The sequence below is a fragment of the Gamsiella multidivaricata genome (genome assembly GCF_025024155.1).
Source record: "Gamsiella multidivaricata strain RSA 2152 chromosome Unknown BC939scaffold_56, whole genome shotgun sequence".
Lineage (NCBI taxonomy): Eukaryota > Fungi > Mortierellomycota > Mortierellomycetes > Mortierellales > Mortierellaceae > Gamsiella > Gamsiella multidivaricata.
Window position 1 is genome coordinate 159,576 of NW_026251764.1, and position 11,856 is coordinate 171,431.

Genomic DNA, 11,856 nt, shown 5'->3' on the forward strand with positions numbered 1-11,856 from the left:
ACACACGATACAGAGAGAAACCGATTGCCGCGTCCCGTAGATTTACAGAACGCGTTCATTTGTGGTGGATAGATAGTTTAGTCGAGAAGGGGTGTCGTACAGTCGGATGGGGGAAAAGATAGGATCGGATATAGGAGTGAATATGCACTTTTTTTTTTCTCTTTTCTTTTCTTTTCGGAGCATACTCGTAAGTTGTACAGTCCTTATAGAGATGGGGCGGGAGGGAGACTTTATAGTCAGGTTTTGGTTGGATCATATCTTTGACATATTGAGATCAATCAATGCTCCTCTGATAGCATTGATTCAAATACAAAAAGTAGACCTCCGTTCCTTGAGTCATTGCATCCCAGTTTTTCTTCTTTGACAGCAAACAAAAATAACAATAATAATAATAAATAGTCTCGCACTTCATCCATGTTTCCTGATGATAAGAAAAAAGTAAAAGAAAAAAAGCAGTGCAAGGCGCTGAAAGGATGTGTCCAACATTGAAAAACTGAGGATTTATTGTTGGTGTAGTTCAAGAAGCGTCGGTCGTACAGGGAATTGCGAACAAGGAGAAATAAAAAGTAAGCAATTCTTAGTGGGCACGGCGGGACTCGGCGATGACGTTGGTCATCTCCTCGACCTTCTTCTTGGCACGGAGGAAGGTTCCGAGCTAGAAGGAGGATAGAGAAAAAAAAAAAAAAGAACGGGTACAGTGGTTAGATTTCAGGTTCGGCTTGATTTCAACTCGATGTGTTCGCTCTGCTCCTGCAGATAGCAGAAAAAGACGAGGAGTCGTAAAGGTTGAAGATTGAAGGTTTCGCGTTGTGGTGTGTAGCTGTCCGGAGGATGGCATAAGGATACTTTCGAGCGCACAATCCCATCTGGTGATTCTAATCCTGGCCCATATAGAAAACCATGTTCGATGACTCTGCGATCCTAATTGTCGAGTATGACCGAGTTCCCGCAAGAATGAAAAAAAAAATTGTTGTCTTGTTGTTTCCTGTCGGCGGCACATACGAAAGTGAGATAAACACAACGCAGTATTTGGTTCACCACCATAGTCGAGCTCAGCTTTGCCACTCTGGTTACTGCCATTCCTACTGCATACTGCTGCTGTTGCTGTTGCTGTTGTTCCCAATTGCTGCTCTCCTGCAGTCCTGCGGTGTGGTGCAAGGAGGTTGCTCGTTGGAGATAAAATACGTACTCTCTTCTTGGCGAGCTTACGGGCACGCTTATCCTTGGAGTTCTTGATCAACTCCATGATGCGGCGCTCATAGGGAGCAAAGCCAGCGACCTCACGGATGAGCGAACGGACGAAGATGACACGCTTGCCAGTCTATACGGAGACACAATGGGTTTTAAGATAAGGGAGGTGTGTGTTAATGATGGACCTATGCTGTTATGCGTTTGAAGGTGTTGCAATAGGTGTCGGGGATCTTTAGTAGGGCAAAGTCGAGTGTTGGTACGATTGGCGCTGAGCTAAAAGGCGAATCAAGGCGACGGCGAAGCACTTGCTATGAAACGACATTGGTCACTGATCCAGTTGCGGCTTTAGAGAACAGGGAAGGGGGAACCCGCTGGTAGATCGACGGTTGCTGAATCATATGTTCCCCATGCCTCCTTTGTGATGTTTCTATAGTTTTTGCAGCCAGATTCCAAGATTGCGCTGTGTGAATGATGTCTGGCACTAAAGATCCGATCCAGAGGTGCACAAGTAACATCAGTGCCTCCCTTCCAATGCTGCCCGTTGCTCTTGTCGTTGTTTGCTACTGGTTGTTCGTATTATTTTTTTCTTTCTGATGTGATGTCCTGTCCTGGCTTGCGCAGAGTCCAGATATGATTATGAGCACATCCATCGAGGGTGCGAGTATTTGATATCCATCGATCATTGTATCGATGGGGCAGAAGACTTACAACGCCCTTCTTGTAGGACATGGGGGTCTTCAGCTCACGGACAGTGGTGATGTGTCCGTGGTTCTGTCCAGATCGGATTCCGGTTCTCTGAGTAACGGCCATTGTTGCTTGCAAGGTTCAATGGAAAGGAGGATCCAACCACGGCCCACAATTGGGACATTTCAAAAAGGGGAGGTGTCTCCCTCCCCCCCCCGCGCCTCTTCGAGACTGCCCTTAAGCAGCAAATGTTTAGACAGAGTAATAAAATTTGTACGCACCCGCAGAATGGGTTGGATCTTTCTCTCGCGTTGCTTTCTTAGATCCCCCAGCCCTGGATCATTCATCAGAACCAAGTGTCTGAATCATCATCAGAGAACGAGGTTCTGATCATGATCCACTCGACAATCACGCCGAGTTTAATGGCTGGAGAATGAGTCATTGGCACGCCAGAACGATCTCCCTGCGTTCCTTGCCATCCCCATCGGCTTTTTTTTCGAAAAAGTTGATGAGCCCCTCTTCGACGCCCTCATTTTTTTGAGAGTCAAAGCTGTTAAGGAGGGGTGTGGCCAAAGATGCGGACATCTCTGATATTATTATCATTTATTATAAACAAAACAAAAAAAAATAACTGGCATCGGTGTGATTGGAGTGGGACTTTAGTGCTGTGCAAAAATGTTTATACGTACAATTAGGGGGTGTTCATGATGTTCAAGGTGTTTCATCACTTTCATGGTGTTCAAAGCTGTGGATTTGGGCTGCAATTTCACGGGCTTTGCAATTGAGCAGGTTGCGACACTCAGTTGCATGGTTTTACGACGCTAAAAAGCGCTCTGTAGAGTAGGGTTCGCATAGCAGTAGCACTGAATAAAGGCCGATCATGTTCCCATGCAGATTTAAATTCCATTATATGCAGTAGTCCATGCTGAAGCATGCCAGAAGGAGGGCTGTAATGTTTATTACAGTCGAAAAGAGCAACATATGAATATGTACAAAAAAAAAAAGTAGGTGCTGCTATTCAGCATTTGGGCAGCGAAACTGAGGACGATTCGGCATCCCACTATCTCAGAATGATCACTACGAGGACCCCCATGGCGGTTGATTTTGGTTGAAAATGATATAGGGGCTAGATCAGTTCTTGGAGTCAATGTCGTTCTTGTGAGAGGTGTCGGCGTTTGTAGAGCTACCGCTGACGAATTCACTGATCTTTCTTGATACTTCTGCCATGGCACCGCCAACGGCGGCGAGGGGCAATGCAGCGGCCTTGGCGGCCGTCTGTCGTGTGCCCTCCTTGTTTGGATTTGGATCTGTGAAAGGTTCGGAGGTAGGGTGCTCCGGCGAAGAGCGCGAGTTGGAGTGATCTGCCATGGTCGTTTCTTGTTTGATAGAAAGTGGAAGTGTGACGGAGTTTGGTGCTGTTCAGAAGGAGGAGAAGGTAGAGATGGACCAGAGACAAAAAAAAAAAAAGCAAAGAAAGAGAAGAACAGAAATAAAGACGAATGATGATTACCAGGCTTCAGCACCGCCGCGCTTCTTTTTTTTCTTGTTTCTTTTTTAGTCTAGGTAGTCCAGATCGTAGAACGACCGTGCAGGCCACCCCGTCTAATTGATCCAACAGCATATGACAGCACCCTTCTCTGCTGGTGGTGCATAGCAGCTCATTTGTCTTTTGTGCGTCGTTCCCGTTCATCGTTGAGCACGTCACTATCACACTGCTGTTGTGCAGGCGGATGTCCAAAAAGGGGCGTATATCGACCGAGAGCAGGCTGCGATGCGATTGACTGCGGATGGAGCGATGGCTAAGGCGGATGACCACATTGATGCGGCAGCACAGAGGTGATCAGGGTTCGGGCGGTTGATCCTTCCTCGGGTGGGTTGACTGGCGTGCGTCTCCCTTGGGTCGTTTGAGTCGTTGAGTCGTTGGGCCGTTGGGTCATTGGGTATATAGCCTTTTGGCGCACAAACACGCTCCGATACGACTGACGTGATTGGGCAAGAGAAGACGCTTTGGTTTCTGTTTACGTATTCATTCCAATTGAGTCCAGTGAATCCCGCTTTCCTTTTTAGTAGGGCGGTCTAGATAAGCCGCATCGCCGGAAGGAATTGGTCCCGGCGGAGAGAGGGAGGAAAAAAGGCGATTTTTATTTATATTTCAGGTGCGTTCCTGCTTTCTTCCTCTCTTCTCTCCTCCTTTTCCCTTCATCCCCAACCTCCCCTCTCCTCCCCACTCTCGGACCAGCTACTCCATCATGTCTCTTCAACAACAGGCCACTGTCGCCCCCACCGGCGCCGCTCTTTACGCTCGCTTCGCCCTCGCTGGCGCCATCTGCTGCGGTGTCACCCACGGTGCCCTCACCCCCGTCGGTAAGGATCTGGATCTCTTCGGGATCAACAACAAACACCACCCTGATCCGATCACAATCGCCTTTCCGTCTACTTTGCCACTAACTCTTTCCTCCTCTTCCTTTGGCACCATGTAGATGTCGTCAAGACCCGTATCCAGCTCGAGCCCACTGTCTACAGCAAGGTACCGTCATTTGTTCCTGAGGGGGGATTTTTTTTTTTTTTTGCCGGTCGTTTTTTCGTTGATCCCATGTACTTGTCTTGTTTCCGATATTCGGATAAAGGAGTACTGGGCTTCTTTCCACCTGCAGCAGACCTGTCAATCAGTCAATGGGCCAATGGGATCGGCGAGCAGAAGGAAGCAATAATCGATAGTGGACACATGTTGCCCGTGCTCGCTATCTCTCTCTTGCCTTCTCCCCGTACCTTTCGTGCCTGACTTTTTGTTTGGTCTGCAATCAGAGTGTACAAGTTGCAGCAATAACATGTCTCAAGGACCATACAAAAAAAAACGGCTTGTGGATGATCTTTATCCGTCTCCTAGACTGTGCCTGTGTACTCATCTATGACTGCTTGCAATGGTCAAAACCAATTAGGGTATGGCTGCCTCTTTCCGTCAGGTCGTCAAGGCTGAGGGTGCTGGCGTTCTCTTGACCGGATTCGGCCCCACCTTCGCCGGTTACTTCTTGCAGGGTGCCTTCAAGTTCGGAGGTTACGAATTCTGGAGGAAGACCTTCGTTGATGCCATCGGACAGGAGGCTGCCGTCAACAACCGCACCGCCATCTACTTGGTTTCCGCAGGTATTGCCGAGTTCTTCGCCGATGTTGCCCTCTGCCCCCTCGAGGCCACCCGTATCCGTCTCGTCTCCCAGCCCACCTTCGCCACCGGTCTTGTCTCTGGTTTCTCCCGTATCTTGAAGGAGGAGGGTGTCATCCGCGGTTTCTACTCTGGATTCGGCCCCATCTTGTTCAAGCAGATCCCCTACACCATGGCCAAGTTCGTCGTCTTCGAGCGTGCCTCCGAGGCCATTCTCGATTCCGTCGGCCCTAAGGAGAACCTCTCTTCCGGTACCTTGACCTCCATCAACTTGGGCTCTGGTCTCATTTCCGGTGTGGCCGCCGCCATCATCTCCCAGCCTGCCGATACCCTTCTCTCCAAGATCAACAAGGCCTCCGGCACTGGATCCGTCATGTCCCGCCTCGTCGGTTTGGCCGGCCAGCTCGGTGTCCGCGGTCTCTTCTTGGGCTTGGGTCCCCGTATTGTCATGGTCGGTACCCTCACCGCCTTCCAGTTCGCCATCTACGGCGACATCAAGAAGGCTCTTGGTGCCACCGGCGGTGTTGAGATTCGCAAGGCCTAAATCTCATAAACCATCCCGCTCGTCTCTTCAACCTCTTACTTCCTCACCTCATCATTATTCATCATCGTCCTTACGAACGCACTCTATTATAAACAATAAAACGAAAATGCATAGAGATTCTGTACCAAACAATGATGCATTGACATCCTTGTCCCTTTTGTTCAGGGACGCCTTGGATCATTGAGCGTTGTTAATAAATGCAACACGTCCAAGATCCGATTCATTTTATTCCCTCGCGTAGCTTGATTAATTAAGGGTCGCATTGCGCTCGCAGTGTCATGAATGTCAAGTCGATGATATAGGTAGAACGCCTCTTCTCGCTGCGCTCAGGAACAGCCAAATCGGAAGGCAACACAGGAGCAACATGTCACACAGTCCCCAACATGCACCGTTTTCAGCACAGGTGCTCGATGACCTCGACCTCAACGAACGCAATGTAGGACAATGTGCTGATCAGTTTTGACCGCATCCTTGGGATGCCTTGACCAATGATAGCAGTACTCATTCAGACCCCTTCCCCTTTGTGCTACTTTGCTTGGATAGTCTCACAGGACACAGGACAATGTACCAGGAGTGCCCATGTCCTCCGCACCACCGCCTTCATTCGACAGCTTTCCGGATATCTCTATACCCAGACCACAGTCTTCATCGGTTACGCCAGCAGCGCCACCAAGCTGGCGTATCCCGTCGTTCTCGTCCTTTCCGGTCGATAGTCCAACTGTTCTACCGCTAAGCGCTACCGCAGGCGTGCCAAGGGAAGAAGATCTCGTGAGCTCGAGTCGGTCGAAACACAGGGAGAGGAAAAAGGACAAAAAGAATGACCAAACGAGCGATCAGCGCCGCGAAGACAAAGACAGGAGCAAATACGGGACGCGCTCGAGCGACGATCGAGGCGACGGCGATCGAGACCGGCGGAAAGAGAGAAAACGGAGTCGAAGCAGGAGCTACGACAGGTCGAGTCGGAGCCACAGAGACGAGAAGAGCAGCCGAGATCGAGATCGAGATCGGGATCGGGATCACTTAGAGAGTAAGGATCGACATAGGAACAGTACAAGTAGCAGAAGCAGCAGGAGAGACAGTTCAAGGGACAAACATGCAGATCGGCAGCGCCGCGACCGAGTAGACCATCGCGATGACCGCGATCCAAGTCGAGATCGGCACCACCGCCACTCCAGCAGGCATGGATCAAATCGCGCACGAGATGGTAGCAAAAGCCCGGATCGCAAGAAGAGTCGGCGTGATGAAATCAAGGAAGAGGAGAAGGAGAGCTGGGCCAGTCGTAGAAAACGGGACCAGGAGCAGGAATCAAACAAAATCATGTCAAGCTTTGCATTGTCGTCAGAGAAAAACAAACCAGGGACATGGATCATTGATGTCAAGGGCGACCAGGACTTTCACCGGTATGGAGGATTGGATCCACACACAGTACCTCGATTCTACCGCGCTGGAGGTGTGTTCTACGTCAGGTTTGAGTGTTTCATGGTCAGATGCAAGAACTTGTCGCTGTTGACCGGATTTCTAATAATGATTCCTTCAAATGATGTAGCTGGCCGGGTTTTGGGATTGCCAAGATCTATGCGGATTGATTTTGAAAAGACAAGGGCACTGGGCAACAAGGGCATTGTGATGAGGACGAGTGGCCGAAGCACAAAGCCAGCTCGATACAGCGACCTACATGCGACCTGGCGCGACCAAAGCCACGAGTACAAGCGGATCACACGTGCGAAGGCTGAGGAGCTTGCGATGGCGATGAATATCGCACGAGAGGACCCATCGTTCATATCGCTGGATGTGCGGTTACAGAACAGACAGGATGATCTTAGCATCAGCGACGATTCAGAACCGGAGAGAAGCGACAGTGAGGATGGGACTTTTGACAGCAGGAGAAAGCTTGATTATCGAGATATCCATGGCAAATCGGTTCACAAGGATGAGGATGAGGACTTGCTGCAGACGACCAGCGATCAGGAGGAAGAAGGAGCCGAGAGCGCATTAGACGTGTTGCGAAGGCGTAGAATGATGCTTGACGGCGAGTTGCGAAAGGTAAGGATCACAGCGGATTTTTGTTGGCAATGGAGATGAGGCTGTTTCAGGCGGACATGATCATTGACCTATCTATCCCTTCATTCATTACAGAACCCTAAGCAGCCCGAGAAATGGCTCGAGTTTATTGCAGTCGAGGATGAAATTAATTTGGTATCAAGCAGGCGATCTGTAGGAAACCATGCGGCCCATTCAGCTGGCCATGCAGGGGTCAAACTGAGTATCTTTGAGCGAGCGCTTCAGTCGAACCCGACCAACGAACATCTGCTGCTTGAGTACATGACCACCTGCCGGCACAGCTGGGAGCCAGCCAAGGTCCTTTCGAAATGGGACGAGTTGTTGCAATCGCAGAAGATCCAGACAGCATGGCCAGGTCTTTGGATCAAGTATCTGGATTTCCGGCAGAGGCACTTTCTCAGCTTTTCGGTCAAGAACTTTGCTCGCGTTCTGGAGGATGCGCTGGACCGACTAGGCCAACTGGCCAGGTCAACCTGGCTGGCCTTGCAGAGGGCTGATGAGAAGACGGAGCTTCAGGCCCAGCTTGTTAAGGTCGAATCGGTCATGGTCCATGTCATAGCGCGTACATGGACCTTTCTAAAGCAAGCAGGTATGTCCTTCAGTTTGAATGTCTTTTAATACCTCCTTAATTAGGATAGTTTGCTGAAGCTCTTTGAAACGGATCATCTTCTACGAACAGGATATATCGAGCGGGCACAAGGGATTATACAGGGTCAAGTTGAGTTTATATTCAACATGCCGCCCAGCCTAACAACTGAGTCGTGGGAGATCCAGATTGGAAGCCTTGAGGAATACTGGGACTCGGAGCTGCCTCGATTTGGAGAGAAGGATGCCAAGGGCTGGACGCACTACGTGAGCGAAGAGGATGAGGTCACCATGGAGAACCAGCTGGATCAGACGACACTTCCAAAGCAAGATGACTTGGACGAGGAGCTGCTGAAGGCTTTTGCGGACAATGATGTTGATAGGTATCAGTACAGCCGCTGGGCAACACTCGAGAAGGATTTGAACCGCTTGTGTTGGTTCCCGATCCGAACCACAGGTACGAACTCGATGAATATTGCTTCCGGTCGATAACATTTCATCGGCTGATGGAATACTAATGACATACCCCTTGTATCTGAATCTAGAGGATTTACCTGCCCAGCTGGAGAATGATCCCTATGGAATCATTATCTTTGATGACATTCGACCGTTCATTGTGTCTCTTTACACAGCAGAGGCGCGTCTGCAGTTTGTGGACTGCATGTTCAACTTTCTCGGATTGCCTGTTAATTCGTTTGCTGGATCGAATGAATCACAGAGCTCTCTGTCTTCACCCGTCTCAAGACCGATGAGAGCCACCAGCTTCTACAATCCATACTTTCATGATTCGTTGCTTCTGGACATGGGGATGGATATCCAGTCGTCACAGGATTCCAACCTGGGTCTGAAACGATTCTTTCCGCCGTTTGAGAACAAGGCCAAATTGGTCGAACGCGTCATGAAGGAGATCGAGTGGGAACAGCAGCTTCGTGAGCCAGAGGAACGCGACTGGAACTGCGTGTGGAATCTGCCGATCCATTTGTTTCCTCATGGACCGGATACAATTTTTGGCAGGAGGGGCGGTGATTCCTCGGAAGAAGACGCGCGATACCGATGGGCGAATGTCAGCAGCCATGAAGAAGTCAAGGTCTCCAATAAGGTGTTCATAAGGTGATACGGTCGTTGCCGAGAGGAGTTTTTTTCTTCATCATTATGGCAAGAGGAACTATTTCCACAAAGAATATTTATTAATCTTTGCTTTGATTCTTCTTCTTCTTGACACCAGGAATACATTCCAGCAGTTAATTGATGTTGTCAAATTACCCAAGAACTACCAGCGCGGTCTTTCGTTATACCACTTGATGTTTGAGGCTTTGGACACTCTTTCTGCATCCAAGGGCCAGAAACTGGCAAAGAAATATCTAAAGGGCGATAGAATGGATCTGGAGCTCTGGAATGGCTATGCGCAAGCAGAGTTGACCCTCGGTCGCATCTCCGAGGTATGCTGCTGTGGGAGATTTTTTTGCATTCACTGCTTTGTAGTCATGTTTTTGAGATTTATCTTCGAAGAACCCTACTAACATTCGTTTGCATTGACTTTGACAGGCAAGAAAGGTGTATTCGACGGCTCTTTCGATGTACAAGACGTTCCCTGCTGAGAACCAAGCTCGAGCACCGCTTATTATCCGCTATTTCGCTGAACTGGAGTGGGCTCAAGGTCGCCCAGGGGTCGCACTAGTGATTCTTGTTGCATTCGCTGAAGGAGTCGCAGGTAACGTATACATGCGGGCAATTCTGCATTCTCTTTTATTGTTTTAAGGTAGAGAGACTAATGTCGTACGTATTTGTATTGTTCATAGCCGATATTCCAGGAGATGATGAAAAGGACATCCCAACACCGACCCCGACAAGACTGATCAAGGCGCGCCAGTTCTACTCTCAAAAGTCTGCTCAGCTTAACCTTGGACGGCTCACAGATCTAGCTGACAATACGGATGCGATAGGAAGCAAATGGTTTGAGCCGGCCTTGGACCTGATTGTCTGCTTTGCCTGGTTTGAGTACTTGTCATGGTCCACTGGCGTCGCTTTGGAGGCTGGAATTAAGGTCTTTGAGGATGCGATTCAGCAGCTTGATTTCCGAAATCCTGATTGTGAGATCGAGGTTCCTGTGGAGGTCCCTGGACGCAGTGCCACCAGTAAACACCAGCCATTGCTCTTTTCGTCGATTGCAGTGTCTGCAGACCTGGAGGTGGAGAAGAGGACAACGAAGAAGAGGATCTGTACCGGTGCAGAGGCGGAGATGGTGTGGGTCCAGATGGCCAAGTTAGTCTACTTTCATTCCTTGCAGGCGGCTAGTCCCTCCAAGCGATCAAAGGCAGACGGAGCCGCAGGATTTCAACCACGCAATCTTAGGCATGTTGTTCAAGCAGGTCTGCAGAGGTTCCCAAACTGCACAGTCTTACAATCGCTGTTCTTTTGGACAGAAGCGAAGCAGAGATTGCATGGCCGTGTTAGAACATGGGTGAACGAGCAGGTGATGTATGGTCAGGGTTCCCGACGGTTAGGTGGTGGAGGACCGCTGGCGAGCAAGGCACCGATGTGGATATTTGGGCTGTTCTATGAGCTCTGGCAACAGGAGCCGTATAATGTCCACGTGGTGCGATCGCTATTGGAATCTGCGCTCGAGTCGGCAAAGTCGGTGTCGTCCAGCTCGAGTCCAAACCTGTGGCTCGTTTATATTGAACTGGAGCTGCGCGAGAGTGTGCGGCAGCAAGAAGACAGGAACAACAGCGAAACTAAGGGTGGAAGCAAAGGCAAGGGCAAGGACAAGGATAAGAAGTCGTCCCGTATTGATCTGGGCATTGAGTCGAGTAGCAGGGCGAAACAGCTGGTGATGCGGGCGGTGAATGATTGTCCGTGGTGCAAGGATCTGTACATGCTTGCGTTTGAGCCGCGGATGCGGAAGTTGTTCTCGATCGAGGAACTGGACCAGTTGTATCAGACGATGCTGGAGAAGGAGATTCGGGTGCGACATGAGATCCCGGAACGCGTGGTACCGGCGTCGAAGGATGTGGAAATGACTGAGGCGGACAAGGACAGTAAAGACGTGTCGATGGATGAGGATTAGGACGCATGCATTACATGGCACGGTATGACATTGTATGTAACGGATAGCCTGCATGCATCAATCAATGTATCCCGTTCGCTCGCGTGGGGATGGGTCCATGCGTAGAAGGATAGAATAAAGTATATCCCGATCTTGGTCGTCATTATCATCGCCCTTCCTTCACATTCTCGTCTGTCGTCTTCATCCTACTTCCTCGTTTACTTTCTTATCTCACTATCCACCCTGCCTACAACGGCGGCATCACATCCAGTAATCCTACTGTACCCTACATCTAACCTTCATCCTTCATCCGTTTTAAAGTTTGGCCAAGTTGGGCACAACATTTTCGTCAAGGCTCATTTGTGAGTATTGGTCTCGTTAGGTCCGCTTGGCCCTGGCCCACAACATGCCCATAGTCCGTGCCGATGAATGGAGGGCCTCTATAACATGTTGCCAGTGCGGTACCTTAGGGAAGGTTGAAGGTCGGGTCATCAAGTGCCAACAATGCAATCAGGAGAGAGATCGAGACCAAAACGCTGGCCACAATATGGCTCGCGCCGCCCTCCCTCTATCTTGTAGAGCACC

General features: G+C 49.8%; 3 protein-coding genes across 3 annotated transcripts; 2 read left to right on the plus strand and 1 right to left on the minus strand.

Annotated features, from left to right (window-relative positions):
- Positions 1-477: 477 nt before the first annotated feature.
- BC939DRAFT_426404 (ribosomal protein L36e) lies at positions 478-2,001 on the minus strand (the record flags this gene model as incomplete). Its single annotated transcript, XM_051553171.1, has 3 exons — positions 478-655; positions 1,190-1,321; positions 1,900-2,001. 3 exons carry the CDS (start codon positions 1,999-2,001, stop codon positions 578-580), a joined length of 312 nt encoding a protein of 103 aa, XP_051409742.1. The 3' UTR covers positions 478-577.
- Positions 2,002-4,040: 2,039 nt separating this feature from the next.
- On the plus strand, positions 4,041-5,704 carry BC939DRAFT_459067 (mitochondrial carrier domain-containing protein). Its single transcript, XM_051556686.1, has 3 exons — positions 4,041-4,239; positions 4,356-4,402; positions 4,815-5,704. The coding sequence occupies exons 1-3, from the start codon at positions 4,125-4,127 to the stop codon at positions 5,577-5,579; spliced, it is 927 nt and encodes a 308-aa protein (XP_051409743.1). The 5' UTR covers positions 4,041-4,124; the 3' UTR covers positions 5,580-5,704.
- An 81-nt stretch (positions 5,705-5,785) lies between these two features.
- On the plus strand, positions 5,786-11,429 carry BC939DRAFT_530942 (NRDE-2, necessary for RNA interference-domain-containing protein). Its single transcript, XM_051561592.1, has 9 exons — positions 5,786-6,015; positions 6,123-7,029; positions 7,126-7,622; positions 7,716-8,229; positions 8,320-8,682; positions 8,771-9,335; positions 9,451-9,664; positions 9,771-9,936; positions 10,025-11,429. The coding sequence occupies exons 1-9, from the start codon at positions 5,944-5,946 to the stop codon at positions 11,290-11,292; spliced, it is 4,566 nt and encodes a 1,521-aa protein (XP_051409744.1). The 5' UTR covers positions 5,786-5,943; the 3' UTR covers positions 11,293-11,429.
- Positions 11,430-11,856: the final 427 nt, after the last annotated feature.